Source organism: Linderina pennispora (genome assembly GCF_002104995.1).
Source record: "Linderina pennispora strain ATCC 12442 chromosome Unknown DL89scaffold_1, whole genome shotgun sequence".
NCBI lineage: Eukaryota > Fungi > Kickxellomycota > Kickxellomycetes > Kickxellales > Kickxellaceae > Linderina > Linderina pennispora.
The window spans coordinates 1625472-1651942 of record NW_024468249.1 but is presented as its reverse complement, the minus strand read 5'-3'; the positions used below and the strand labels follow the sequence as shown (position 1 = coordinate 1651942).

The 26471-nt window shown below is 52.7% G+C and overlaps 12 protein-coding genes across 12 annotated transcripts; 3 read left to right on the top strand and 9 right to left on the bottom strand.

Annotated features, from left to right (window-relative positions):
- Window positions 1-731: 731 nt before the first annotated feature.
- On the bottom strand, window positions 732-1671 carry DL89DRAFT_13391 (uncharacterized protein). Its single transcript, XM_040883338.1, has one exon. The coding sequence runs from the start codon at window positions 1580-1582 to the stop codon at window positions 1046-1048; it is 537 nt and encodes a 178-aa protein (XP_040747498.1). The 5' UTR covers window positions 1583-1671; the 3' UTR covers window positions 732-1045.
- A 1454-nt stretch (window positions 1672-3125) lies between these two features.
- DL89DRAFT_264204 (threonine dehydratase I) lies at window positions 3126-5150 on the top strand. The gene has a single exon (XM_040886146.1). It carries the CDS (start codon window positions 3384-3386, stop codon window positions 5082-5084), a length of 1701 nt encoding a protein of 566 aa, XP_040747497.1. The 5' UTR covers window positions 3126-3383; the 3' UTR covers window positions 5085-5150.
- On the bottom strand, window positions 5113-6788 carry DL89DRAFT_13407 (uncharacterized protein). Its single transcript, XM_040883339.1, has 2 exons — window positions 6356-6788; window positions 5113-6068 (listed from the first exon to the last, which is right to left on the bottom strand). Exons 1-2 carry the CDS (start codon window positions 6571-6573, stop codon window positions 5141-5143), a joined length of 1146 nt encoding a protein of 381 aa, XP_040747496.1. The 5' UTR covers window positions 6574-6788; the 3' UTR covers window positions 5113-5140.
- Window positions 6722-9818, bottom strand: DL89DRAFT_13413 (uncharacterized protein). The gene has a single exon (XM_040883341.1). It carries the CDS (start codon window positions 9752-9754, stop codon window positions 7004-7006), a length of 2751 nt encoding a protein of 916 aa, XP_040747495.1. The 5' UTR covers window positions 9755-9818; the 3' UTR covers window positions 6722-7003.
- Window positions 9819-10043: 225 nt separating this feature from the next.
- DL89DRAFT_280726 (DUF606-domain-containing protein) lies at window positions 10044-10887 on the bottom strand. The gene has a single exon (XM_040889608.1). The coding sequence runs from the start codon at window positions 10839-10841 to the stop codon at window positions 10296-10298; it is 546 nt and encodes a 181-aa protein (XP_040747494.1). The 5' UTR covers window positions 10842-10887; the 3' UTR covers window positions 10044-10295.
- Window positions 10888-12116: 1229 nt separating this feature from the next.
- On the bottom strand, window positions 12117-14802 carry DL89DRAFT_243043 (Piwi-domain-containing protein; the record flags this gene model as incomplete). Its single annotated transcript, XM_040885025.1, has 2 exons — window positions 12117-14393; window positions 14497-14802. 2 exons carry the CDS (start codon window positions 14800-14802, stop codon window positions 12117-12119), a joined length of 2583 nt encoding a protein of 860 aa, XP_040747493.1.
- Window positions 14803-16213: 1411 nt separating this feature from the next.
- Window positions 16214-17267, top strand: DL89DRAFT_289878 (uncharacterized protein; the record flags this gene model as incomplete). Its single annotated transcript, XM_040890014.1, has 2 exons — window positions 16214-17203; window positions 17253-17267. 2 exons carry the CDS (start codon window positions 16214-16216, stop codon window positions 17265-17267), a joined length of 1005 nt encoding a protein of 334 aa, XP_040747492.1.
- Window positions 17268-18646: 1379 nt separating this feature from the next.
- DL89DRAFT_254144 (uncharacterized protein) lies at window positions 18647-19507 on the bottom strand (the record flags this gene model as incomplete). Its single annotated transcript, XM_040885254.1, has 1 exon — window positions 18647-19507. The coding sequence occupies one exon, from the start codon at window positions 19505-19507 to the stop codon at window positions 18647-18649; it is 861 nt and encodes a 286-aa protein (XP_040747491.1).
- A 482-nt stretch (window positions 19508-19989) lies between these two features.
- DL89DRAFT_280724 (uncharacterized protein) lies at window positions 19990-21129 on the bottom strand (the record flags this gene model as incomplete). The annotated part of the gene is made up of 2 exons (XM_040889607.1): window positions 20954-21129; window positions 19990-20840 (listed from the first exon to the last, which is right to left on the bottom strand). The coding sequence occupies exons 1-2, from the start codon at window positions 21069-21071 to the stop codon at window positions 19990-19992; spliced, it is 969 nt and encodes a 322-aa protein (XP_040747490.1). The 5' UTR covers window positions 21072-21129.
- Window positions 21130-21596: 467 nt separating this feature from the next.
- DL89DRAFT_264201 (uncharacterized protein) lies at window positions 21597-22814 on the top strand. Its single transcript, XM_040886145.1, has 2 exons — window positions 21597-21721; window positions 21824-22814. The coding sequence occupies exons 1-2, from the start codon at window positions 21649-21651 to the stop codon at window positions 22741-22743; spliced, it is 993 nt and encodes a 330-aa protein (XP_040747489.1). The 5' UTR covers window positions 21597-21648; the 3' UTR covers window positions 22744-22814.
- Window positions 22815-22960: 146 nt separating this feature from the next.
- DL89DRAFT_280722 (uncharacterized protein) lies at window positions 22961-24445 on the bottom strand. The gene is made up of 2 exons (XM_040889606.1): window positions 24360-24445; window positions 22961-23578 (listed from the first exon to the last, which is right to left on the bottom strand). Exons 1-2 carry the CDS (start codon window positions 24380-24382, stop codon window positions 23038-23040), a joined length of 564 nt encoding a protein of 187 aa, XP_040747488.1. The 5' UTR covers window positions 24383-24445; the 3' UTR covers window positions 22961-23037.
- A 308-nt stretch (window positions 24446-24753) lies between these two features.
- DL89DRAFT_264199 (uncharacterized protein) lies at window positions 24754-25245 on the bottom strand. The gene is made up of 2 exons (XM_040886144.1): window positions 25140-25245; window positions 24754-25084 (listed from the first exon to the last, which is right to left on the bottom strand). The coding sequence occupies exons 1-2, from the start codon at window positions 25210-25212 to the stop codon at window positions 24891-24893; spliced, it is 267 nt and encodes an 88-aa protein (XP_040747487.1). The 5' UTR covers window positions 25213-25245; the 3' UTR covers window positions 24754-24890.
- Window positions 25246-26471: the final 1226 nt, after the last annotated feature.

The following is a 26471-nucleotide window of genomic DNA, read 5'->3' as shown; positions in this document are numbered from 1 at the left end:
CACGGTGCACGGAGGACTGTGCGCTATTCCCGTCTTTCGACATTGCCTTTGTTTCGGATGCACTGGAGGGCGGGTGAGCAGCCAGCCAGCACAAAATTCGATGTGGCAAATCTGTCCCCACCCATACGAAAAAGGATGTGCCAGCTGCATCGGCTTCTCCCCCATGTGATATTCTTTTGATGCCGCGTGCAGCCATTTGTGACAATTTCTCCTAGCCTGTGTCGCACCACTTGCTGTTTTTGCAATTTTGCACCCAGCCCACCCCCTCGATGCATGCTGCCATTCCTCCATGCTAGGCATTATTTTCCTTCAAATGCAGCAAAATGTGACAAATGGAGAAATCCAGGCACATCCTGTGTGACGCTCCTTGGCGCAAAATGGCCTCCGACGGCACACTGAGCCAAACGATCCAGCAATCGCCCCCTGTCCTTCGGAGCAGCAACACCGATGGAACGGCGACAGTGCCTGCCAACAGCCCATCTTTTGTCAAGCTGGTCCTGCCGCCTGCGAAAGGCAGATGGCTCTTTCTATACATAGACGCCTTCCATTTATCCAAATAACAGTCGTTCGAACGTGTTCTACGGCCGGCGCTCATCCTGAACGTCCTGTCTTGCCTGCATATGCCGTATAACCATCCTGCCACATGACATAGGCACTATGCTATATTTGCATTAGGTCCTTGATTTATACCAATTCAACGGAGCAGCGCATCTTTTGTCTTCAATAGACCTGTGCATTTTAGTGGGGCAGCGGGCGAGTGTGCATGCTTGTGTGTATGATTCAATTAGGCTCATATATTTGTTTCACTTTGGCTAGAGAAGAGAAGAAAACTGGTACAGTAGGTCGGCGTGACTGAAAAAGTGCGTGTGTTTTACGCGAGTGCTAATAGTACATGGCGGAAGATCAAGAGTGAGTGAGGGGAGGTCATCAAAATAGGCAATCCTGCCTGGAGCCTTGGCCAGTCACAGCCCAGCTGTGACTTTGGGGAGGCGAAGGGACACTGGGCAGAAGCGGAAAGAGGAGCAAGGACAGTTCCGTGGCTCGTTTACCCAAGGGCAACCATCAGCACGCCAGCAATCATCAGGGCAAGGCCGAAGATACGGGGCAGGGTGGCTGGACGGTGGATGCACTGGAAGAAAGCAAACGAGTCAACAATCAAGGCAGTGACCATCTGAGCACAAATGGTGATGCCTGAGACGACAGCGGCACCACGGTACGGGATGAACAGGGTAATGAACAGAACAAAGGCGGCACCCGGAATGCCTCCGAGCCACGCCCACCAAGGAGTGGTCTTGGCCGCGTTCTTCCAGTTGATGGCCTTGCCACCGCGGGTATCGACCATGAAGAAGACGAAAAGGACGGCTGAGCCGATCGCGAACGAGAGCCACGACGAGAACCCGCCGTTGACATGCACCGACAGCGAGCCATTGACAACCCCCTGAAGCGAAGTGCAGACTCCACCAAACATCAGGAGGAGGATATCAAGAGCCAGCATCTTGTCGAAAGTGACATTGCTGTTCACCCGCGGCTTCTCGATCACGACAGAGTTCTTGATTGCGTCGACAAATCCACCCTTAGCCATGGTATGTACTATCTGAGATGAAGAAGTGTCGTCTGGTAGATGTGGGGTTGAATGAGAAAGCAATACAAAGAAAGGCTATTCGACTGCTGCTGCGAAAGTTCGTGTGGGAAACAGTCTGCGAGAAAGGAGCGTGAAGGAAATAGAAGTTCGGTCAATGAACCTTCTCTCGCAGGTGCCTTTATATAAACGGCGTTCTGCTCTGGGCCACCCGAGGGCTTAAAAGTGCGCTACTGACGAATTGCGGTTCCCGAATGTGGCCAATTATTACATATCGCCGCGGGAATGAATAGATCGCCCTGCCCCGCTCCTTGGCCTTCCTGGGACTGAGTGTGTGCATGTCGCAAAGTGAGACAATTCGACTGCATCCAGAGCCGACTCCGCTCCTCTTCGCCGCCCCGATGGTCTTGCTACCCAGTTTCTCTCGCCCAGAAAGCCGAAGCTAGATCCACGCTCTTGAGAGTGGAGAGGGCGAGCCCGTGGCAGTTTGCTCTATCCGAGAGCTGGCTGCTACCCTTCCCAGGCAGTGCTTGGGGTTGCCGAGAAGCATCTTTTATCTTTTTCGCCATGCCTTGCAACCCAAACGGCGGATGCATGGAATCTTCACTTCAATGTCCAGATAGCCGGCCACTAGAATGCGTAGAGCAGTCGAACACAGCGAGTATTTGGCGCCTTTGATCTTAGTGACACGGGGGCATGCCTGTCACACTTCGCTTGTGCATTCCGCATATGGAAATATGGGCAGGGCAATCTCGTCACGGCGGGGCTGCGCTGGCCGCGCATCACATGAACTAGATTCGTTGTGGCAGCGAGTTCCGCCGCTCTTGTTTTTATGTTTTGGTGTGAGGAGGCCCGTCCGGGTCCGCGCGGAGGGCTGTGCACCCCGGCAAATATTTATGCTTGTGGTATTCGGGTACTCGCCAGCTGGTGGGGGAAAGGCGTTTGTCCCAGAAAAACCTTCTTTTTCGCTGAATATAGACGCACAAATGAAGGTGGGCACGGAAAAGGGCAGCGCCGGGCCCAGCCAGCCAACCCGGGATTCAGCTCCTGCGAAGCAGCCATTTGGGGATGGGGACTGGTATGAAAACAGCAATATCTCCTAAGGGGATACCGGGCACGTCATGGTCTGGCTGTATACGGAAGACACCGCTCCAAGAGGTATCGGCAATGACGGCATACCGACATAGCACGCATCCTAAACTAAGCCGAGCATGGAGTGAAATGCTGTCTTGTCAGAGAACACTGCCCGAGTCACTCGCACAGGTTGAGAGACAAGCCCTTCATTAATCGGGCCAGCTATGACGATATGCACACATTCTGCATCAGAATTAGAAGGTAGCACGGCACGTAGTGTTCTTGGGTGTGGGTGCGGTGCCGACGGCTACTGATGCCGGTCCTGGGTCCGTAGCAGCATAGCCAGGGTGGGTCTTAATCAGTCTGATCTCCAATTCCCATATGGGGCCGATCAGCGTATCAACCGATCACCGATGTTGATGTTAGTCATTTGGTGCTATCGATTCACCAATGCACTCTGCTGCTCACCACTCCGGCGGCAGCGACAGTAGGGCCTCGATCTCGCCACCTGAAACGCCTACGTATAGACGTCTTCGCTCTCTTTCCATCCAGCTTGCATTCACCACGTCGCCTCCGGATCTTGTCGCCCTTAAACAGTACACTCTTGCGAGCCAGCGCACATCCCCATTTGCCACTGCCCGCCACCGCAATAAGCAAATCGACATCTGAGATACTGGACTAACACGAGACACAGCGCTTCTCTCCAGCAAAAGGCACACCTATATATCCAATGACGCCCACAAACAACGGCACCTCAACTCCGGTTGTGTCCAGCGACATCGCACCCAACTCTCGCAGCATTAATGAAAACACGATCATGCCCAGCGATGTGAGCTCAGGCTACCAGACACCGGTGAGCGGATTGAAACAAGCGAGCGCCGCAGATGGGCCGGACTACTTGCAGATGATCCTCTCCTCGTACGTCTACGACGTGGCCACCGAAACACCCCTGACACATGCAGTGAATCTCTCGACGCGCACGGGTAACTCGGTGTTTCTGAAGCGCGAGGACCTGCAGCCCGTGTTCTCGTTCAAGATCCGCGGCGCCTACAACAAGATCAGCCACCTGACGCAGGAAGAGAAAGACCGCGGAATCATCGCCTGCTCGGCTGGCAACCATGCGCAAGGCGTAGCTATGTCGGCCAAGCACCTGGGCATCAAGGCCACCATTGTCATGCCGATCTTGACTCCAGCCATCAAGTGGCAGAATGTCAAGCGTCTAGGCGCTAATGTCGTCCTCCATGGCGCCGGCTTCGACGAGGCCAAGGTTGAGTGCAGCCGACTGGCCAAGCTCCACGGCTTCACCAACATCCCGCCGTTCGATGATCCGTACGTGATCGCCGGCCAGGGCACCATCGGCATGGAGCTGCTGCGCCAGAAGCGGCCGTCTGACATTGACGCGATCTTTGTTGCCGTTGGCGGTGGAGGTCTGATCGCCGGTATTTCGGCGTACGTCAAGCGTGTGTGGCCTGATATCAAGGTGATTGCTGTCGAAACCGTCGACTCTAATGCAATGTGCCAGTCGTTAAAGCTGGGCAAGCGCGTGGTGCTCCCCGAGACAGGCCTGTTTGCCGATGGCACTGCTGTGCTGCAGGTTGGCCGTGAGTGCTTCCGTGTCGCCAAGGATCTGATCGACGATGTGGTGCTGGTGACTAACGACGAGATCTGTGCTGCCATCAAGGACGTGTTCGAGGACACGCGCAGCGTTCTCGAGCCCTCAGGCGCCCTGGCGTTAGCTGGTCTCAAGCGGTACGCCAGGGACCACAGCTACAGCGGCAAGAATCTGGTGGCTGTGACGTCAGGTGCCAACATGAACTTTGACCGTCTTCGGTTCGTCGCCGAGCGCGCGGCACTCGGTGAGCAAAAGGAGGTTCTGCTCTCGGTGATAATCCCAGAGCGGCCTGGCAGCTACCTGAAGCTGCACGATGTGATCTTCCCGCGTGCCATCACCGAGTTTTCCTACCGCTACTCTGATCCCAACAAGGCCCACATCTTCATGTCGTTCGAGGTCAAGGACCGCACAAAGGAGGTGCCAGAGATCCTGAACGAGCTTAGTTCCAAGGACATGCAGGCCATCGATCTGACGGACAACGAGCTGGCCAAATCGCATGCCCGCTACATCGTCGGCGGTCGCAGCGATATCCAGAACGAGTACATGATCCGCTTCGAGTTCCCCGAGCGCCACGGCGCGCTGAAGAAGTTTTTGCATGGACTCAGATTCAACTGGAACATCACGCTGTTCCAGTACAGAAACTTTGGCCAGGATGTCGCCAAGGTCTTGGTTGGCGTCCAGGTGCCGCCCAGCGACGAGGATATGTCGCTTAAGCCCGGCGAGTTCCCCAAGGCAATCCAGCAGTTCCTGGATGAGCTCGAGTACAAGTACTACAACGAGACCAACAACCCAGTCTTCCAGCAGTTCATGCGCTACTAGTGGATTAGTTTCTTGAAGCATGCAAAGTTAAAAATATATACCGGCACTGCCTCATGCTACATGAAGTCGCAGTGGCCCTCCACTTGTGTCCTAATCTGGCGGTAGTCAGCGCGACACGCAACAACATCATAAACTTCCTCAGACCGCATGACGCCGTCAAACGTGTGTCTTGAGTACTGGTCGCGCAGGAACCCGCGCAGATCGCGCGGTGCCAGGATGAAGCAGTTTGCCAGGTCTTTGAGCGCCGTGAAGAAGCGCAACGTCTCTGGGTCGACATTGTTCTCTGCCCAGTCATAGTACAGATTCAGATCCGCAATGAGCTGGAACCCACCTGGCTCAGTGATCTGGAACCGCTTGATGTTCTCCAAAAGCACATTGAACAGCCTCAGTCCAATCTCGCCCAAAAACACTTCGCGCATTTGCTTCTGCGTCGTCATGCTGCGGATAATCTGCGTTGACTCGCTCAAGAACTGCACTGCACGCGTGCATGCCAGTGTTGGTGTCAGCGTCAGCGATGAGTTGCTGTTAGGATGGTAGTCGTTGAGGCGCTGCTCGGTGTCCAGAATGTGCTGCGTCTGCCGCAGGATGATCTCAATCACGCAGTCCATACCTACTGCAACATTGTCGTCGATAGCGTGCTCCAGCGCTTTCTTCTCCTGGTTGCAGATATTCAGAAAGTCGTCCTCGACAATGAACTGGCAGAGATCCCGCTTGTAGTAGATCTCGAGCATCTGCACCGCCAAGTCACACAGGTGGATCAGCTCGAAAAAGCGCAGCTCCACCGACACAAACCGGTCGCGTAGCTCCTTCTCGGCCTCGATTCGCTGCGCAGAATACGCTTGGCTATGCCTTCCTGCAGTAGCCGCATTGTCACCAGACCCGCTAGCTGTTCCACCCAGCATCGCGCGGCCCTGGGATCGCTGCTCGTGCGGAACCATCACAACCATCGCCGAGTGCTCGAGCTCCCGCAGCTCGGCTATGATCCTACATTGCAAACACTGATACTTTAATGTACACTCCAGGTTACAGCTTGCATAATTCTACGCAAACAAGCAGCCGGCCGCTAAATATTGATACAGAAACATGCGCGCACATATGACCTTGGATCTATCGAGTGCGGCCCATGGTATACGTGGATAATTGCAGGACCGATCGGAATTGGTGGCACAAGGTTCAAAATTCGCCGCTCCAACAGGCACATCCCATGCACACTCGTCCGCCTGAATTGGTGTCGCTTCCAACACGGCCGGACTGATGGTTCCTTCGCTTACCTTGTAAACACAGGCCGAACATGGTTGCCCACACTCTGCAGAAGAATGCAAAACACCGATTCGATCGCATCCTGCCTACACAAACGAGCAATTCCATTTTTAGAACCCGAGTGCTCCCCGCGAGCCCCCTCCTTCGGCTCATACAAGGAATGGGGTCCTCCCCAAACAGCGCAGGTGCCGCGCGCATACGCACATACACGGACAGGAAGAGGTTCCATTTGGAAGTATGGAGAGAAAGGGCGCTGCTCTGACGTCCGGTCTATTGAAGATCACCTCCGCAAAGGCAGAGCTGCAATCCGCCGGCACATCTGCTCCCTCCCCCATTCCTGCCCTGGTCACAAAAGCATGGAGGGAGTTCCAGGCAGCGCAGAGTCACTGGCAAATGTTTGCAAGATCCCCATCTGCATATGCACTCTGCATAGAACTCGAATGCAAGAGAAGGCACAAAGCGGGGGGATCCAAAGCCCAAACAGACAGCGCGGGCCTGGGTTGCATTAAGGTGGCATGTGCTGGTTGGCCTTCTCTCCCCAAATGCATTGCCGGAAGGACACACTGCATTCCGGTACAGCCCCTCAACAGCGCATGTCAATCGGTCCCAGCGCGGTTCCAGTTGCCAAATCCAGCGCACCCACGCAGATACCAAAGTACTTACGCTAGACGTCGCAGCCGCATATCCGGCGGTGCCTCAGCGAACACTGACAGACGGGTAATCGCGTCTCTGTTGGTAAGGACCATGTTCAAACACAGATCCATGCTGATTGGCGAGTTCCACAGCATGTCGCCGACAACAGTCCTCCTCAATGGCTCAGCTTGCGCAACGCTCGATCGTCTACGTGCCAGCGATCCTGCAAGCTCAGCATGTCCACGTCCATGCTCGCCAGCAGCATCCCCTACACTGCATTTTCTGACAGCCGCTGCTGGAGTTTCCGCTCTCCCAGACTCTTCTACTACTGTCTCCAGCTGCTCATCTGTAAAACTGCCAGCGCTTATTGCAGCTGCCGGCTGATCTCCCTCTCTGGCCAATGCATCCAGTTGATCCTGTATGTCGCTCGAACCCGCACGCTCTGCTACTTTCGCTGTATCAGCGCTGTCGAGATTGACGCCAAGTGCTTCAGCCGGCAGGCTGATGTTGAGCTTGCGTTCGAGCACTGTCAGTACATGCAGCTTGTAGTCCTGCATCTGCTGCTCGCGCTGGTGGAAGTTGACCAGTCGTATCGATTCTACCGTGCCACCATAGGCGGATGCTACCGAGTCCCGTCGCGATCGCTCCGCTCCGCTGCCATCGTTTGCAGATCCGCTGCTGCCATGCGCATTATCGTGTCTGCCGCCGCCAGAGCCGAAAGGGTCTGCCTTGGTCTTGGTCAGCCATTGACTCAGCTCGGCCTCGTAGGCTCGCTCGATGATTCGGCGCTCTAGCTGCACGTAATCCTGGATCACATCGTCAAAGGCAGAGAACACGCATCGCCGGCCAAGCTCGCTTGGAACTGCAACCGGGTCCATTGCGGACCAGCTATCAGATGCTACCAGCAGCTGTGCTACAATGTCGGCCACAGTTGTCAGATACAGAATATCCTTGGTTGCCTCATCTGGCACCACCTGCGTTGGCTTGCCATAGCGGGCGGCTGGCTCGGGGCTGGCTCCAACTGGGATCGACCGCAGATGGGCATAGAGTTTCTTCAGCGTGTTAAGAGCAACACCGTCGTTGCTAAAAAGCGCCTGGATAAAACAGTACAGCGCAGAGGTCGGCAGTGTGGGCAGCGGCAGCGCCAATGACACAACACGCGCATGTTCGTGGATCGTCCTCTGCAGCCCGTCCAGAAAGACATCGAAAGTATGCGCATCGATGACCTGGTCACTGGTACGCAAGACCAATGCATACTGCGAGTCCATTTGCTCGTAGCAATTGAACAGCGGGTGCGAGTCTACCAGGATCCGGATACACCCGCGCCCTTCTCGAATGTGTTCCAGAACACCAGCAAACTCGCGCATTCTCTCACAGTCGCCGTCAACAAATGCCTGCCTGAATCGGTCGCGGTAAGCCGACTCAAACTTGTCTGTCAACACCACGAGCCGCCGGTTGATCTGGTCGGCATCGAAGGCAAACTGCCCGCGCCCGAACCACAGCAGCTGATCCAGCCGCTCGGCTACCTCGGCAGGCGTACGCAGTATACGCTGTTTTTGCGACACGCGCGCAGGCACATTTGGATTGGGTCCACTGCGAAAGATCGCCGCGATGCTGTTCTCCAGTGTGCGGAACGAGTGGTAATCCCTGATCAAATCGTCGTAGACCGCTTTGAACAGCAGATCAGGCTCGCTGGCCATGATATCGAGCAGCTCGCTCTCGTCCTCGACGCCGCAGATTTCCTTCAGCAGGCGCCCGTGACTCTTGGGGATTGATATGCGCTGCCGCCGCTCCTTGCCACGCTCGCGTTCATGCCACACCCGCCAGCCGAGCCTCTGGATCATCATGCGCCAGACGCGGATTCCCAGGATTGTGTATGCTCTATCACCCACATCTTCCTGCAGCTCCTGGTCATTGCCGTCGTCGGCGCGGTGCACGTTGCCGCCAGGCTCATTTCTGCACATGACACGGCGCACAATACGACAGGAATTAGACACACTCAACATCTCGGGGACAGGAAGAAACATCAGAATTCGTGCTATCACCCGCGGTGGCAGCGAAATAAACGTAATCTTCTTCATCCTGCGGTGAAATAGCCGCTGACTCGCTCGACGCCTCGCTGGAGCCGTTACAATGGCTATATCATCGACTGCCTGGGCCAGCAGCTCGGGCTCATGTGCATCTTCGACGACATTTGCTTCGCTCATAACTGCGTGCAACTGCCGAGAAGCTGTGCTGCTGCACCGCCGGGTTGCCGTACGTTTACGCTGTGGAACCATCCCTCTCTGCTTCAGGGACACTGGCCGGATCCGCAGCATGCCTGGTGGTGTCACTGATCGTGCACTGTGTTGGTCGTCGTCATGTCCCCTATTGTCGTCCATATCTGAGACTATCTGCGACGAGTTCCAGAAGCCCATCAGCACGTCATTCTCGTTGACCAGAAGTGTGCCGTCTCTGGCCCGGCGAATGTACCGCCGACTGTCTTGGCCAAACATCGCGTCATCGCCGCCTTCATAGAGACTGCTGTCGAGTTCCTCCTCATCCTCCTCATCGTCATATACGTCATCATCTTCCTCCCAGTCGACTATGCCGGTCTCGTTAAACGTGCCGTTCCTGTTGTTGTTGTCGGTGGTTGGGATGAGTGAGCGTGACTTGCCATGCGCGGCATTCAGGACGAATTTGGTTGTGCGGTCCAGCAGTGCCTTGGGGCTGGGCATGGCGAGCCATGCTGGTGTCAATTTGCTAATTCCTGAGGCCTCATCCTCGTAATCTGACATGCTGCAGCGAAATGAAACGAATTAAAGCGAATAGAGTACAAAAAGCAAAGGCGACGCGCGTAAGATACAGTGAGGAGGCGAATCCCTTGGCTGGGCGAAACCTCCAGTCGAGGCAGACCACCACTCGTGATTTTTTTTGCACAGCGCCTGGCCGAGATGCCACTTGTCTGGCGTGTGGCGAGGGTGACTGTTTGCCAATGGCGTCAGTTGTCGGCTCGGTAATCCGAGTCGCGATGAGTGAAACCTAGGCCTGCTTTGGGCATTGTCTTACGAGAGCGCAGCTTTAGGTGAAACTTTATATTTGGCAAAGAAAGATCTCTAGGCAATAGAAGTGAAACAAAATGTGTTGAGCGTGACTAATAGTACAAGGCGTGGTCGTCAGGAAAAGGGGGTCATTACTATACTGTGGTGTTCAAGATTTGATAGACATCCAGTGTCCATATCTAGGCCACCCCCAAATGCGAAAAGTCGAGGCTTGGCTCCTTTCTCGCTTTTGCATCGAGGGTGTAGAGGGGGAGCTAGCAGCCAGACTGCTAGGCGTCTAGTGGTCAAGACTGACCATCAGCACACCAGCAATCATAATCGCGAATCCAACCAGACGGGTCAGAGAAGCAGGGCGCTGGTTCGCGCCAAAGAAGCCGAACGAGTCAATAATCAGCGACGTGACCATCTTGGCGCAGATGTAGATTGAGTACACAATGGCAGCACCATGGATCGGCATCATCAGGGTAATGACCACGACGAAGGCAGCACCCGGGATACCTCCAACCCACGCCCACCAGGGAGTGGTCTTGGTCGCGTTCTTCCAGGTAATGGCCTTGCCACCGCGGGTGTCAACCATGAAGAAGATGAACAGCAGCGTCGATCCCACGGCGAACGAGAGCCATGGCGGGAAGCCAGGGGCAGTGTAGCGCGACAGCAGGCCGTTGACGATTCCCTGGAGCGAAGTGCAGGTGCCGCCGATCACCAGGAGGAGGAAGTCAAGGAAGAACTTTTTGTCAAAGTTGATGCCAGCGTAAATGCGCGGCTTCTCGATCACGACAGCGTTCTTGCACGCCGTGCCAACTCGGGAAAGAAGGGAGGGCATTAGATGGCTAAGATTAAGAGGAAATAGGAGGGGTGTTGTGAGCAAGGAACTCTTGTGTTGCGAAAGACCGGTTTGGGATGCAGAGGGACAAGACTGTTCATTTTATACCTGGCTCTGCCTCTCTGCCATCTGTAGAAGGCGCCTTTGTGGCCCAGCACGGCCTGGGTAGCCGTTTTCTCCTGGTACAGCAGAATGCATTCATTATTCCTGCGTTCCGTTCGCTACACAGACCACATGCCTCCCAGGAGATCCTCCCTAGTTGGGCGAGGGCAGCACGGAAGGGTGCTCAGTGACATCAACACCATGCCATCGAGTTTCTGTATGGCACTTATTTGGGAAATGGCCCGGCCGCACTGCGAGAAGCAAGGCACAAGTGGGGATTTTTCCATGTCACTGCATGCCAAATAAAGTAAATTCAGCGGACCCGGACGATTGCCCCCTCCGGGTTGCTCTGGCCCAGGGCTGGCTGGCTGCCCGGCGAGCCTGTGACTGTGACATTGCTAGCCCTGCGAGACACTTTGTGATCGTCTGAACATATTTGAGCTGGGAGCTGCCTTCACTTTCTCTTGGAAATTTCCAAAAGCTATGGCGATCGCACATGCGCATTGCGCATACTCACCAGCCAGATAGCATATTCAAATCGTAGTGGCTAGCTCACTAAACACAGGTCGCAGCACCCGCTTTTAATCGCCGCGCCCGAATGTTCGGCAAAGAAGATTTATTTGCGCTGGGCACCAACCGGTTTGCGAGACAGTTGCTCGGGAGCTCACTGATAGCCTTTATGCGACGTATTGGACGCACGCTGGGAGAGCCTCTCTATGTGAGCGCCAGGCACCCGACAAGCTTTGACACAGCCAGCAGAAAGGACATTGTGGGATCGCCAGTGTTAGCAGTTCCCCAGTTGCACCAAGTGGCAATGCGAACGCAAACACCCTCCATGTGACCCGACGGGCACACTGAGCATGTATTGGCTCCACCGTGCCACTGAGACGGCGGTAGCCATCAAGAGATCCTGGTTCTAGAATAAAATCTGCGACAGGCTTGCCCCCTGCTTCAATCTGACGCGAGATCGCTTAGCGGCAAAATATATGGCATCTAGGTCCTGCCAAACACTGTCCCAATAGACAAAAGTACCACCCAAGCCGTCACACTGGCCAATTGCCCGCAGAGCTCCTCGGTCTCAGTCACAGCATGCTCGCTACACTCTGTTAGTCAAACTGTTGTCGGCTAAGTGGCAAAAAAAACACCAAGAGAAATTAAACACTCGAGTGAGTATTACATGAAGTACATGGACTCGTCCAGACGCTCGTGCGTCCTAATGATCTTTGCTTGCATGTTGGGGTCTGTGGCAGCCTTACCGGTCGTGTCGATGGCACTAGTACCGGTCCCTCCGTAGAAGCCGGCCGACTCGACAGTAGCGTCTCTGAAGGCAACGCCCATATCGGCAAAGTGGCAGCGGGCACGGTCGGCAACACGATGAGCATAGTACACAGGCGGCACCATTGACACGGAGCGCGTGCAGATTGCGTAGGTGTAGCACAAGTTGTATGTCAGCTGCTGGATCTCGTCTCGGGTGAACTTGGAATCATCATGGAGAACACAGTAGTGAGTCGGGCGCGATGTGCCTTGGATGGCGGCATGGGCAAACAGGTAAAAGTCTGCTATCGCCGGAAGGGTCACCGCGGTATCAACCACAGTTCCAGGAACACAGTTGCCCGTGCGGTCGCCGTCGCGGCCCATCGGGAAGAAGCGCGTGTTGTGTCGCTTCAACATGGCAATGAAGGTGACGTCCGGCTGGTAGCCAGTCTCAATCTGGGTACAGGCGCGGCTAATCTCGATGATCTCGCGGCTACGCACCTGGGCGAACTGGGTCTCGCTGACGCCGTCACGGTAGAAGATAATCCGCTTAGGCTTGGCCTTGGTGTACTTGTAGAACAGCTTCAGATGGCGGATGATTGCCTCCTGGAGTTTGTCGACCAACTCCTGGCGCGATGGAAGCTGAATCAGCGTAGCTGCGTAGCGCAAACCCAGGAAATCAACCGAGCCGACAACCGACGCCATGGAAGGACGGTCTGTTTCGCCAGGACTAGGGTGCGATACGTCACAGCCCAGAAAGAGTGTCGGCATACTGTGCAGCATTTTCTGCATAGCACCTACCGGCAGGCTTTGGTTGGACCCGCCCATCTTGACATTGATCTTCAGACACAGGTTGGCGCAGTACTGCGGGTTCGCCTTGTGCACATGCTTCGACTGCATGCACTGGGTGTGAATCCCCATCGTCGTGTATGCATAGTTCTTTATATTCTGGTATGTCTGCAAGTTGGTTGATGGCAAAATCACAAGCAGCAGCTGTGGTTTTGACTTGCATGCCTTGGACATCTCACGGCCGATATCGGCGCTGGGATTACCATATGTAATCGGTGGCCGACCCATGCCAATGCAGTAACCAGTGCTGTTGCACATGCGCACCAGGGTGGTCACAAAGTTCTGCACCTGATTCAGCGGCACCGAGCGCTGGTTCGCCAAGACAAGGACTGTCCATGACTCCAGAACCGCTCCAGCATGCATAACACACTTGTCACGCATGTTCCAGGCGCCCCCAGTAGGTGTGAATGCTGCCTCGCGCGACTGCTGGCCGTAGTTGATTGCCGGCGGCGGTAGAACACGAGAGTCAACTTCAGTCAGATTTGACTTCAGTTCCAGCCCGAACGCCTTGACAGCCGGCGACGCTTCAAAGTTTAGCTGGCCCAGCACATCGACGATGCGTTTGTGGTTCTCGCTGGGACGCTGGCAGGCAAATCGGACCATGTCAGCTGTCTGCTGGTCATCAAGCCTGCCCTTGTAGCGCTGCTTATCCATGACCTCGCACAGCTCTATCGGATAAATGGCGTTTTTACGTCCAACTAAACCAGGCAGGAATGGATACTGGAGCTTGATGTTGTAGCGGCGTTGGTAGTAGTCATAAATCGAGATGTTCTCGACTTTACCGGGGTTGTTTGGGTCGTCCCAGTCAAAGGATTCCTTGTCCAGCGGATTGCTGGTGAGCCCTTTCACGGCAACCTTGCGGCTTCCCTGAATGCCTCTGTGCCTGAGCATGATGCTCAGTCCACGCAGGTACGCAGCAATCTCCCGCACACCCTGGCTGCCTAGCCCACGCCGCAGGTCGTTGGGGTTACGCATGCCGAGCAGATCCTGGATTGCCTGCACCAGAGGACCTGGACGATACATGGCCGTGACAGCAGTGTTGACGTTCAGGTAGAGCTTGCCCTCGCCAGGGCGCACACTGAGTGAGAATCCACGCCACAGCTCAAGGCCACGGGATGTACTCATGGAATCAGCCCTGGTGAAAAAGCTGCGTCGAAAGCCTGTCATCTCGTCATGAGCTACTGAGCCCACGACCAGGTCAAGTGCCATGAGGGCAGGATGCACATCTTGGATTTGGAACTGCCCGCTACAGCTAATGAAGTCTCTCAGGGTGTCCATGCTGACGATTGCTGCTTCGCGGATGGCGACCTTGAAGTCCTCGGCACGACCTCCAATGCCATGCCTTGCCTAGTAATTGGGTGTAGAAAGATCAAGATGTCAGTGCAGTGTGCCGTGTGCTGGTTTTGTAAATGCAATGTCAGTATGTCCCTGCTGAGCTTACCTCCAGTACTAGCGTCTCATCTTGGGCACAGACACGTTTTGGTGCAAAGGCAATCCTGCGGGCATCGTACACCATCGGTGTGCCGCCCAGCTTGTCAGCCCGATGACGGCGCATGGCATCGTCAAATATGCCGCGCATAAAGTCTGGACGCGGAAGTTTCTTGAAGTCGCCCTCTCTGGGTGTAATAGTGATGTCGTACTGGAAGACATCGCTGACAGGGAAGGAAGTTATTTCGACAAAATTGGCAACCACACGCTGGTGTCTGCCGATGGTATCCTTGGCTAGGGGGGGTGGGTGGTCGCTGGCAGCAGTCATATCTCTGAGCATGACTGTATGAAGAAAGAATGTATAGGTTTTTTGCCGGTGGAAATAGAGGGGCCGAAGAACTAAATTTTGTTCGTTTGTGGAAATGGTGCGGTGGGCACCCGTGTTGAACCTTTTCTTGCTATGCTTATATGGTGTCCTGGCCAGCACTGTCTGGATCCGTGTTAACAGTGGGCTCGAGACAAATTGGTAGATCAATAAAGGAGTTGCCACCTGATATGTGGCTTCTGAGGCGCACCCACTGCCAAAAATTTGTTGCGTGCTCTGGGCTCTACCTTCAGTTGTAAAGCTTTTTACCTCTACCTCTTTTTCGCCAGTACCTCTGGAGCTCAACTGCAAGCACTGTAGTCGGGAATATGTCTATGGAAACAATATGCATGATCCCAATGCTACATGGGGCATATTAGTTCTAGAGCAGAAAATATCGCTATACCGCCCATACCAGCAGCGGTCGGGGTAGTGCACACAGCTGCTGCACCAGTGCTCAATTAATGACTCCAGCACTCAAGTTCCAGGAATTCTGGTGTGCCACAATCAGACAATGGTGGCGGGCACCTCACAATCCACGAGGATTTTGTGGCGAGCGCCTTTATTAAAATTACCTGAGAACTGAGCGATGCTCTCACTGCAGATTTTAGAGAGCAGCGCGAACACTGAGGTCAAACGAGTCCTCATCGTCTGGGCGAAGCGGCAGACACCAAAGATTGGGATCGCCCTGTCCTCTCATCATGTTCACTACAAAGGGCTTCTTTGGAAATGTTCGATACCTGCGACATAGTGTGATACTTCTGAGGTCATGAAAGAGAATCGTAGATGATCATGCATTGGCATCTGTATTTTTTACTGGCCGCCCGTCGAGTACGGTCTGCACATGAGGGATCGCATCATCGTCTGAAAATTTATACAGCCTAACGCGGCTCGTACACCTTGCTTCCTGTATTTACTATGTAGATCTAACACAAGACATGTATTTGCCTCCCAACCCCATACCTGGCACAACCTTTCTGTCAAATGTCTCGTATGCAGATATCCAGGCTGAGGCCAACTCCATAGCGTGCTTTTCAGTGTCGATCATTTGCCTGCTGCCTATGAAGCTGCCATTTTCAACCATGAACGGTCGGCCAAAGTGCTACAAACGCAAGCCGATGACTGCGATTGCACTTGAAGGTGCATTTGGTCTGCTCCCGACCTGAGTGCTGCCAGTGAATACCCTCTTCAGAGACACTGAGCCACCCATAGAAAACAGTTTGGACCAAAGAAACGCGAGGATCTGTTGTATTGGACGACCCGCAATAAAGCCCTTGCCACCTGGCGCCACAGTTTCGTGGACAGCACTATGGCACGCTCTTACTATTCTTCCCTCGCTACTCTAGTTGATTTGTTTCTTATAGTTTCACTAAAAATGCCCAAACTGCACACGCGAAGGCTTCCGTATCATATTGCGACCAATGCAGAAAAAGCCATCTTTTATGTCACCCTCGGAATTGACCTCATCAATGTGTTCCTGATTGCGTTCGCTATCATCCACCGGTCATATCTCCCAATCAAGTGCAAGCAAGTGTTCCTGACCTCAGGTATTGCCATTGGTAGCATGGTGTTTAGTGTATCATTCAGTCTTGCCGACGGCATGGTTGGATTCTACGGCATCGGACGCCATTGTTTCTTCTGGGTCGGCTGGATGCTGACATGCTGTGGGCTCGGCATATTTTTGTCCTTTATGAATATGCGACTGGTGGTCTACTACCGCGTATTCATTACCCGCAAAACATACAGGTCCAAGCGGTGCGATCTGCGGTTGTTTGTCCTACACTGGTGGCCGCTGGTCGTGTTCTGGCTGCCTGCATTTATTATTGTGACTATCGGCCAGCTCCTACCAGAAACCCAAACTGCACGCATTGTCATAGCCGATGACGGAACGCTAGCGTACAAGTACAACTACCCCTACTTGTCAGCGGCGTACACGTACTTTGCTGTGATGATTATTATCGCCTGGGCCATGTACTTTAGAATGCGCTCAGTAGCCAAAGCATTCAACGAGTTTCGCATGGCTGTCTGGACACTGTCTCTGTTCACCCTTCTTCTGGTGCTCAACATTGGGATAATGGTGCCGAACGGTATGTCGCAGCTGTGGGGTCGCGTTATGCTTGCATTTTGCAACACAATTCTTCTTAACTCGTACACTTGGCTGATTCTGGGCAAGCCTATCTTTGGCCACATGTTCAGGCGCAAGGAAATGCTTCGGGACCACCTGGAAACCATGTACACTGACGGTATTGTCGCGCAGCAGGCACATATGCGAAACCTACACAAACAGCTCTATGGCGTTGAAGATTCAAGCATGGCCCTGGATCGGACATCACAAGAACAGCAGGCATATAGCCGGCATCTTGACGTCCAGAATGACGATATCTCTGAAATTGACCGGGACAGTGTTGTCCCAGCTATCCAGCGACTGAGCTACCCACCAGCATTCGATCCAAATGATATGTATCCCGGAAACCAACAAGCAAGTTCGAAAAGGTCGTATAGCCCTCGCGTTCTGTAGTGGTTTTCAAGCATTCTGTGTATAAATAATGCCTTGCTTTGTTTCATGGAAAGGGTGCACCTTTGTTGACCGCACTGATGTTGGCCAGTATGTCAGAAATAGATACCTGGTCCCTGTAATTATTCTCTTCCACCTCAGCAGCTGGAGGGCAACAAACGAGGTGTGGTGAGAGGTATGCCGTATTGCTAATATCTCTATATTGTTGTGTGCATGTCGGGGCGGACATCGCTGCCACCCCAGAGCCGATGACCATGCGCCGGGATAGCTGTGTAACGATAAGCGCTCTGACCCCAATGTGGAGACCATGGACACAGATTCAGATCTGTAAGGAACACAGGGATCCCCCGTCAGCTGGCGCATTGCATAAATCAGAATGATGACACGATGCCATGATAAGGGAAGGGCCTAGAATCCAGTGCTCGTGAGCTGTAGCATTTCCTTTTTATTCCTTTCAGCTACATCTTTTTGAAGACCTTAAAAAATCATGCTGACAAAGATGAATTTACTCCAATATTCTGCTCGCAACAACAGGCTGCTGCCCAAGTGCCGGTCTGCCACCATCCCTTTGCAGACTGTCGACCTTAAAGTCAAATACACCATCGATATTTCCTCGAAACTGCTCGATTATTTTATTTTCAATTTTTTTGCCTTTTATAAATATATGGCAAATCGTTGCCGAACAGCATATAGTTCGTCTTTGCTTGTAACCTCTTCAGCCTGTGAGGCAAGTTTGTGTCACTGGATACGATGGGGCTCAAAGAGGACGATTGGGTGCGGCAGATTGATGGGGCATTTACTGCACTTGAGGAATTTGTGCGATCTATCGCACATCGCTCCTACTTACGCCTGGGTTTAGTATGTTATGAGCGGTATAGACAGTGGTTGAAAAATTGGAAACCAAAGATGAGTGGCAGAAAGAATGAGCTCATTTCGGCCGCACTGGTACACTTAAATACCTGGCTGCCCTTCCATTTCTGTGTAGCAGCTGACAAAGGTGAACGAAATGCTTGAACTTGCCTTTGATGCAACTGATTGCTTGATGCATCACCTTCACTTGTATTCATCATACATGAACTGAACTGGCTAAACAATGTTTAGGGAACCCAACAGCCAGGAAAAGTTGCTCTCTCTGATATAGGGGTGGCCCAGCGCTCTACCGAGTCGACTCTCACCGATAATAATTTTAATTATACATAGGATATAGATTCCTACAAAGGTTCACGTCAAATACTTTAATGAAGGTACGTAAATGAAAATATTGGAATGTAAAATGTCGGCTGATAGTCAAGATTAAAAATAGCTGAATGCAAAATTGTGGTCAGCAGCTCGCTTAATACCACACTTGTGTAAATAGCTTACGAGCTGTTTCTGCTGCGCTTCAGTGCAACAAGCAGCCAAATCACGCAGAGAACAATATCTGTTTCCAGAGATGCCACTCCTATGATGCGAGAAGTGTGATACAACCTCATTGAGCGGTCTCTTGCACGAACTAGCCCAGTCTCTTTCGGACTTCAGCCAATAGGTGATTCCATACCTACAACAAAGATCCTTGTCAAGCAGCTGTCCAATCATAGTAGAGTCGGTTACGCCTTTGAGGTCATTTTCGATATAGTATTTGACGAGAGGAGGAGCATGGAGGATAAGCAACTCTTTCAAGTAGTGGCCTTTCTGTGCCGCACCTATGGAATCTGGCGTCAATGTATCTAGGTACTGGGTAGGGGACTCGAAAAATTTGAAGAGGCTGAAATGGACAAATTTAGGATTAGTTGATTTCGCATCTGGTGTATCCTGACCTACCCCTGCTGCACTTTTAATAATATCATCAGTAATGTGGCGATAGTCCAATATAAGCTCAGCCACAGCTTTGTCCAACTTGTCCACTCTCTCGGATAGCACAAGCGACTGGTCATGCTGGTTGGTGGAATTATCTCTCACAGGGCCGGCAGTGGAAGGTAGAAATAAAGCGACATTGTGTTTTGATATAGTCAACACGAGTATTTCCTTATATGCTGAGAGGAGTAAGGATGAGACCTCGCTGCTCATCTTGTTGTTGATACTCTGCAACCGTTCCAGCTGCCCAGTTGCTGGATGGATCTGTGACGGCAAATCTACTTCTGTAGACGGAGTAGCGATGTTAGGAGAAGTATTCATGGTTAGAATGATAGGAAACTGGCAGTTCTACTCAAGAATATGAATAAATGGAATACACAAAGTAGGAAAAGAATGATGGCCGTTGATGATGGACCCACGGTGGCCACGCCTAGCTACTCCCATTTATACTCGTATCTGGTGGCTGCCACCGAAACGCCCTTTTCGGGTAGCAGCTAGAGAAGAGAATGTTAGGTTTGTGCAGTGGTAAGGAAGCATTGGCATGCAGATGGGTTTATACAGAAGATCACCACTGCATCTAACTCTATTTGGGGTTGCTGCACCGGCAACTACCGTTCGGCCTCGGAGCTTAAATGATCTGTTGTATTTCACAACATTGTCTTGTTGAAGAATGTGGCTATGCTGATACTAATTTATCGGCACAGAATGAAGGTTTTATACAAGTTTAATGTATGAGTTAAACACAAGCTAGTATGTAAGTTATAAAGGCATTTACATTGCGTGCTGCTTGTTAAAAGATTTCATTAGTAATAGCCACGAAAGTTAATGGATGCTAATGGTTGTAGATTCTTTGGTCCAAGCATTTTCACAATTCTCATTTGCTGAGAATGTGTACAAACAGCAGCCAGCATCGCAACACCGCAGAACTTGTTGTGCAAGTTGTAGTTTTGATGCACGGTAAACTTTGCTACGATATCACGCAACTCAACATCACTTGAATTTGCGAACTCCCTTTCTTGATTAATAGTTTGGATGGAGGAGTTAATAGTGAAAGCCCTATTAAGTTTGCATAGCATATCTGTGAGACCGGTTATATCCTTGATTTCTGTTTCAACAAAATACTGCACAAGAGGAGGGGCGTATAAGCAAAGTAGAGCCTTCCAATACCTCACTCGTTGTGAAGAAGGCATCGACTCTGGTGCTAATTTGGTTAGATATTTACTCGGTCCGACAGCAAAATCTGCGATATTGAACGGCACCATCTGGGGATCATTTAGAATATTATCAGACGTGTCCTTGACAGTTTGCGTAGAGCTTTGGATGATGTCAGAAGTGAATTCTATATACTCAGCTACAAGTTTGGAGGTAGTTTGGATAAACATCTCAGCCTTTTCGGAGAATTTTGACATTGCATCACACTGGTTGGCTATATCCTCCTTCAAGTCGCCAGAGATAGTAGGCATAGTGGCATTCAGATTATGCTTGTTGATCGTATGGGTGAGCATGTCTTTGTAGACGGCGAGCATCAGTGGAGGTAATTTAGTGCTCATCACTGTTTTGATATGTGTCAAAATATCCAAAAGCTCAAGCACAGGTGGGGTGGAGGCGGCGGATTTGCTGGTAGCCGTATCGGTGGACGGAGCATCGCTTGCGCCTGGTCTGAGGGTCAGTAAGGCTAGATGAAGACATACTACTACTTGAATGCGATGGATGAAAACTTAGCTGCTGAGACAAGCAAGGTGTAGAGGTAGAGGCATCATTTTATACCACCTCTGATAGAGCCGTAGCCATAAAAGTAACCACATGCCGGTAGCTGCGATGTAATGCAGGAGGACAAGCGATCTGCCAGCTTGCCGATGCACATTGTGTTCCGGGGTGTAGACATAGAAGAAATATCGAACGGCTTGGCAAAAGCCCAGCCATTGGCGAAAACTGGACAGCACTTGGTACTGGTCCAGACTTATGTGCATGCTATGGATAGTGTGAGCCATAGGTTACCAGTTTGCCATCGGCTGTGTGCCGAAGGATGCCCATATTTGGCAAAGCCGCTTATCGATGCGCATCTGGGCTCTCTCCAAATTTGCAGCAAAGTCCGCAGGCATCCCTTCTTCACTGTGCATTGCCTTCACAGTGGCTCTCGCGCAACGAAAAATGTAAGGGTACTCGAGGGAAGGGGTAGCCAAAAAGGCGGGACCAGCGAAACATTAGTCTGGGTAGTCCGCAAGTAATATTCCAAGGAGCAAGCCCAGTCACGCGCAAGCCCATCAATCTGGGGAGAAAAGAGTGCCAGAATGAGCAAAACCGGTCGAGCAATTCCCTCTTTAGACAGAAAGATGGACGCCTCTCGTTCTCGAGCGAGGTCTGAAGCACCCGCAGATTGGCAAAAGGAACCAGGAGCATTGTTGCTTCACTCTTTGTAATTTTTCTGAAAACCACTGCCACTACACACCACCACATACAACATGGGCCGAATCTACACCTGCGCCATCTGCGGCGTGTGCGAGAGAAAGTACATGGTGCCGCCGCCCACCGACGGTAAGTACAGCTCACGGGGCTCAAAACAGCAACAAAGAAATGCCCGGGGTGGCACAAGAGCTGACAGCGCATTAAAACCCTTTGTGTACGTTACCCGGGTAGCCTTGCTGGCGGCATGGAGAGACGCTGAGTTCCTGAGCAACATGCGCATCCTTAACCTGCTAACCGGCATAACCGACGAAAGCGAGCGGTGGTCAAGCGATCGCTCGACGCACATCGCCTACGCCAAAAGCGAGTCGAAGCTGAGCTTCATTGGCTTCATGCTGTCGCGGTTCCAATTGACAAAAACAGTGCCGCGGATTCCAGTCGACGGTCTGCTGCTTGACGACTTCGCACAGTACCTGGTGGTCGGGCAGCCAGCACACCATGTCTGCTTGGAGATTCTGTGCAGTGAGCTTCAGCGGGCGCAGGTAGCGTGGACTTTCACAGGCATTGCGCTGAATGTGTTCACGCGTCCGCTTGCCTGTCAGAAGACTGTTGACGAGCAGCTGTTTGCTGAGCGGCTGGAGGCCTGCATGAACAATGGGCAGCTGCCAGAGTTTGCGGAGCTTGGGTTTATGGTCAGCTGTCCGATGTCGATCCCGGAGCCGCCCAGCAGCGCAAAGATCGTCGGCGCCGCTGGATACTGCGCGCTAGCCGCTCCCGAGTCGCCTTGCCATCAGCAGCTGCAGTCGCCGCTGCTCTGCCTACCCGCCGAGTGCCAGGTGGAGGTGCTGCGGTACGTGGACATGCAGTCGCTTACTGCGCTGCGTAGCACATGTAGACAGGCTGTGAAGATGGCTGGCTTCTGGCGTGCGCTGTTCTTGGCCACGTACGAGTGGTCGCCGGTGCAGAGCACTGATTGGCGTGCATATTACAAGACGTGCAGAAGCAGCCGAAATAATCTGCGGAATCGGGGGCGGATCCAGCGGATCTGCCAGCTTGCCGTAAACGAGTTTGGCAGGTGGGACTCGCCGCTGGACAACGAGAGTGCAGCGAATGCAGCAGCATTTTTGCGCGACATCAATTACACCAGTCCATAGCGCGAGTTTGCGGGTAATCCGTCGCGTTTTAGGTAGTAATGTCTATCTTTTTCGGGTGCGGCATGCATATATTAAATTTGCTTTATCCAATTTCAACTGCACCATCTCCTCTGCGAGGTAGATGAGTCGTGTGTCGGGGGAAGATGAATTTACAAAAGTGAAATTGTGCTATAGCAAAAGTGAATAGGAGAATGGGAAAAGTGGCATGAGGGAGAGGCATGGAGTATACTACATGAGGAGGAGTGGGTAATTACAGCGCGTGAGGGCATAGACGTGAGTGGTTTGTGCATATTTTCATGGAAGCGACAGCGGCGTGTGCTGCTGGTGGGTGCCGAGTGCGTGTCCCATCTGGCGCGAGTCCTTGATGGCAAACGGCGAGGTGGTGAACAGCGGCGACTTCTCGAGCTCCTTAATCCTGGCCTTGAGCTCGATAACCTCCTCCAGCGGCGGGGTCATCTGCGTCGGGAACCACTTCTGGTCGCATGTCAGGTGGATTGACGAGGCTTCAGGCGAGGCTGCCTGTGAGTCTTCGGGAACAGCAAAAAACTGCGAGCGCCCCGCTTTGTCGGCAAAGCCGTGCACCGAGCGTGGGCGGCAGGCGATGAGGTGGATGGGCATCTTTGACATGGCGATGACCTCCTCCCAGTCGGCGTACGACGACGAAGTCTGCGACTGCTCCGAGATCTCGGATGCCATCGACTCTGCGTCCTCGAGCTGGCGGTTGTAGGACTCGACCATGTCGCTCAGTGCCTGCTGGTGCCGTCTCAGCAGCAGCGACTGGTGGTAAATCTGAGTCTCCATCTGCTTGCACATGGGGCCGCCCAATGGATTGCGTCTAGATTAGTGCAGAGAAAAAGAACGGGTCTGGCACATGTTTAGTACATACTGTTTCCAAAATGCTGCGGCAGCGCACTCACTACTGGAGGCGCGTCCTATTTATAATGGCCCAATGGCTCAAAGAGAGTGCCTAGCGGTCGTGGGCAGGCACGTGAGGGCTGAGAACAAAGGGAACAGAGCGTGTCTGGGCATGACTAGGCCGGAGTAGAGGATTTCCTCCATGCGCTCCACCGCTGCCAGTTGAGGAGGGATGGGGAGGTGGTGCGGAGAGGGCGGGTCACTTGTCCCTTTGGCTCACACGCGGTGCTCAGCAGCAGCGTGAGTGGGATGGCGGACAAAACATGCGACCGCTTTTTCTTCAGGTGTTTTTAGACTCGCGTCGCTGGGCTGGGAAGGAGGAGAGACAGCTGTGCAGAAAAGAAAGTAAACGCGAAATAGCTAGCGGCGCAGTAGCATGTCAAAAATCAGCATTCTCCTTTTCTTCGCGCGGCACACATCCCCCCGCAGATTCAATTACGCATCAAAAAACGTGCGGCTTTTGCTCCGCGTCAAAAAATTTTCCTTTGCAGAGATGTGTCTACATGCGCCCGCACAGCATCAACATTCGCCATCTCTTTGCCCACAAAAGTAGATGTGCCGACCAGGTAGTACCAAAAAATGATCGGCTGTGTTCATCGCCCATCCCAGACCGAGACATGTAACAGGGCCCAACCACGTCCTCTCCCTTTACCCGAATTTCCTGTTACAGAAATAGCCCGAGCACGAACCGAGTGTCTTACCTGAAGTGTTCAAGCTTGCGCATCAGCAGAATCAGGCGCTTGAGTCCGGTCTTCACGTAGTTGAGCGTCTTGCGGCTCTCGACGTAGAGCTTCTCCTCGGGTGGTACGAAGTCCCAGCAGAGCTGGACTTCATCGAACATGTCGTTCCGCATGGTTGAGCGAGATGTAAATCAAGTATAAAGTAATAATAGCGTGTGTGGGTAAACGAAGTGGAGAAAAGAGAAGCAGAGTAACAAAAAAGTCTGTATGCGTAGAGCTTTACTCAACTGTAACTGCTGTTTTATAAAAAGTTTTGAAATAAAGGTAGGCAAAGAAGCCGCTCCAGGAAAAAAGTAGAGGAAAAAAGGCTGCGAAATCGCCGGTTCTTTTATAGTCCCAAGCAGGCTTACTTGACCAGAGATTTCACAGGGTGGGGGGAGAGCAAGGGGGGTGGTTGCCAACACCCCCTCTTGTCTGAGACGCCGCAGGCCAGGATGCTGTCTATTCTTCGAGGTTGCGAGTTGGCCGCTGCAGATCCTTACTTTTTTGCTTTCAACAGTGCCGGTCAGCTGGGCTGTCGTGACTGCTTCGAGCTATGCCCTTGAGTTCTGAAGCGAGCGGAGCGGAGTTGCCACTCTGCCACATTTGCGCAGTGCGCGCGCGATGGATCACTCCCCTGGGTCCAGAGGTCTGAACCTTGATAAATATCCGTGAGGGAGGGGCGATCATATACTGCCCAAAAATGGCTCGTCCGATTGATATGTGATATGTGATGTGTTATAGATGAATTGCGCGGCGGACTGCCAAGAACAACGAGCAGAGCGCCATCAAATACACGGCTGCCCGGCCAGGAATAACTGCGAAACACTCGCATATCCCGGCGCTGGCCTACTTTCCTGCTGGCTGCGGCGAACGCCAGCCATCTTTCTCTTCGCGAATATGGAAGGCGGCATGGTGGAGGCCTTACTATCCGAGCAGCAGTGGTGCATGTGATCATTCCACCTCCATTTTGGAGTGCACATCCACCCTTTCATCTTATTCTGGTCCGGCACTTCTCTATACAAGAAGGAATAAGCCTGACACTCATGTTCAACTAGCGCCTTCTGCTTGGTCCTTTCGTGCTATTCTGCAGGAAAGCGCGCATAACAAAATCCTTATCGGCTGCAGAAGCTCGGAATAGCAACTTTGAATAGGGCGGTGCCAAGAGGACAGGAAAAGTGCCCGCTCCTGTCCTATACATGTCATGGGAGTGACTCCCCACTGTTCCATGTATCAAGTGCCCATGGTATGATGTGCTGGCACTGTTTATTCTTCTCTGTTTTTGTGTATTGGGGACGTCACCTTCTGACCGGCGTGGACGGGCACATGGATTCCAGCCTTCTTGTCGCAGTTGGAGCACGGGCAGCTATGTAGTGTACCTGGCCAAAGCGCACAATAGTGTAGGCCGTTTTGTTGTTGGTTCCATTTTCTGGCGACTTTGTTGTGCACAGCAAAGCTCATTCCCGCTAGCCATTTGGATTGTCAGATATTGGAATGTGGCGAGGGGCCTGTAAAGTACTTTTGAGTGTCGTGCTGGATTGTCTGCGCTATGTCTGCGCTATTTCTCCTCGCACAGACGAAGTGGCTGTCGCGTCTCGCAAAAGGGGGAACATCAGCATTTTTACACATGATGCAGAAGCGGGCCCCTTGTTTGCTTTTCCAAAAATAAAAATTTCTTCCATGTTAGAGCCCCTCCTGTCTTGGCCCTTCCGTTCGCCTGAGCTATTTCTTTTGCAGCCAGCATCTGAAAATAATCTTTGGCGGCACGCTGATTTCCTCTGGGCAGAGAGGGAGGAAGCAGCTCCTGCTATTGTTCGAAGCTGGAAGAAACGTGACAGGGATGGAGGGAGTCCGCCCGCTGCGCCCATGAAGCCAGCATGACCATACTGGGGACGGCCCGCAAAAAGAGCGCCAGCGCAATACGATGGGCAAAATGGTCACGTAGCGCAAACTATCCCTCCACTACCAACCCGCCCACGCACCAGAAAACGAGGTCATGGGAAACACCCAATGCAGGCAGGATGAAAGTCCCTTTTTCTCCTGCGCATCAACAAACACGGGGGGTGGGCAGTTTCTGGTTGGCAGTATTTGCCC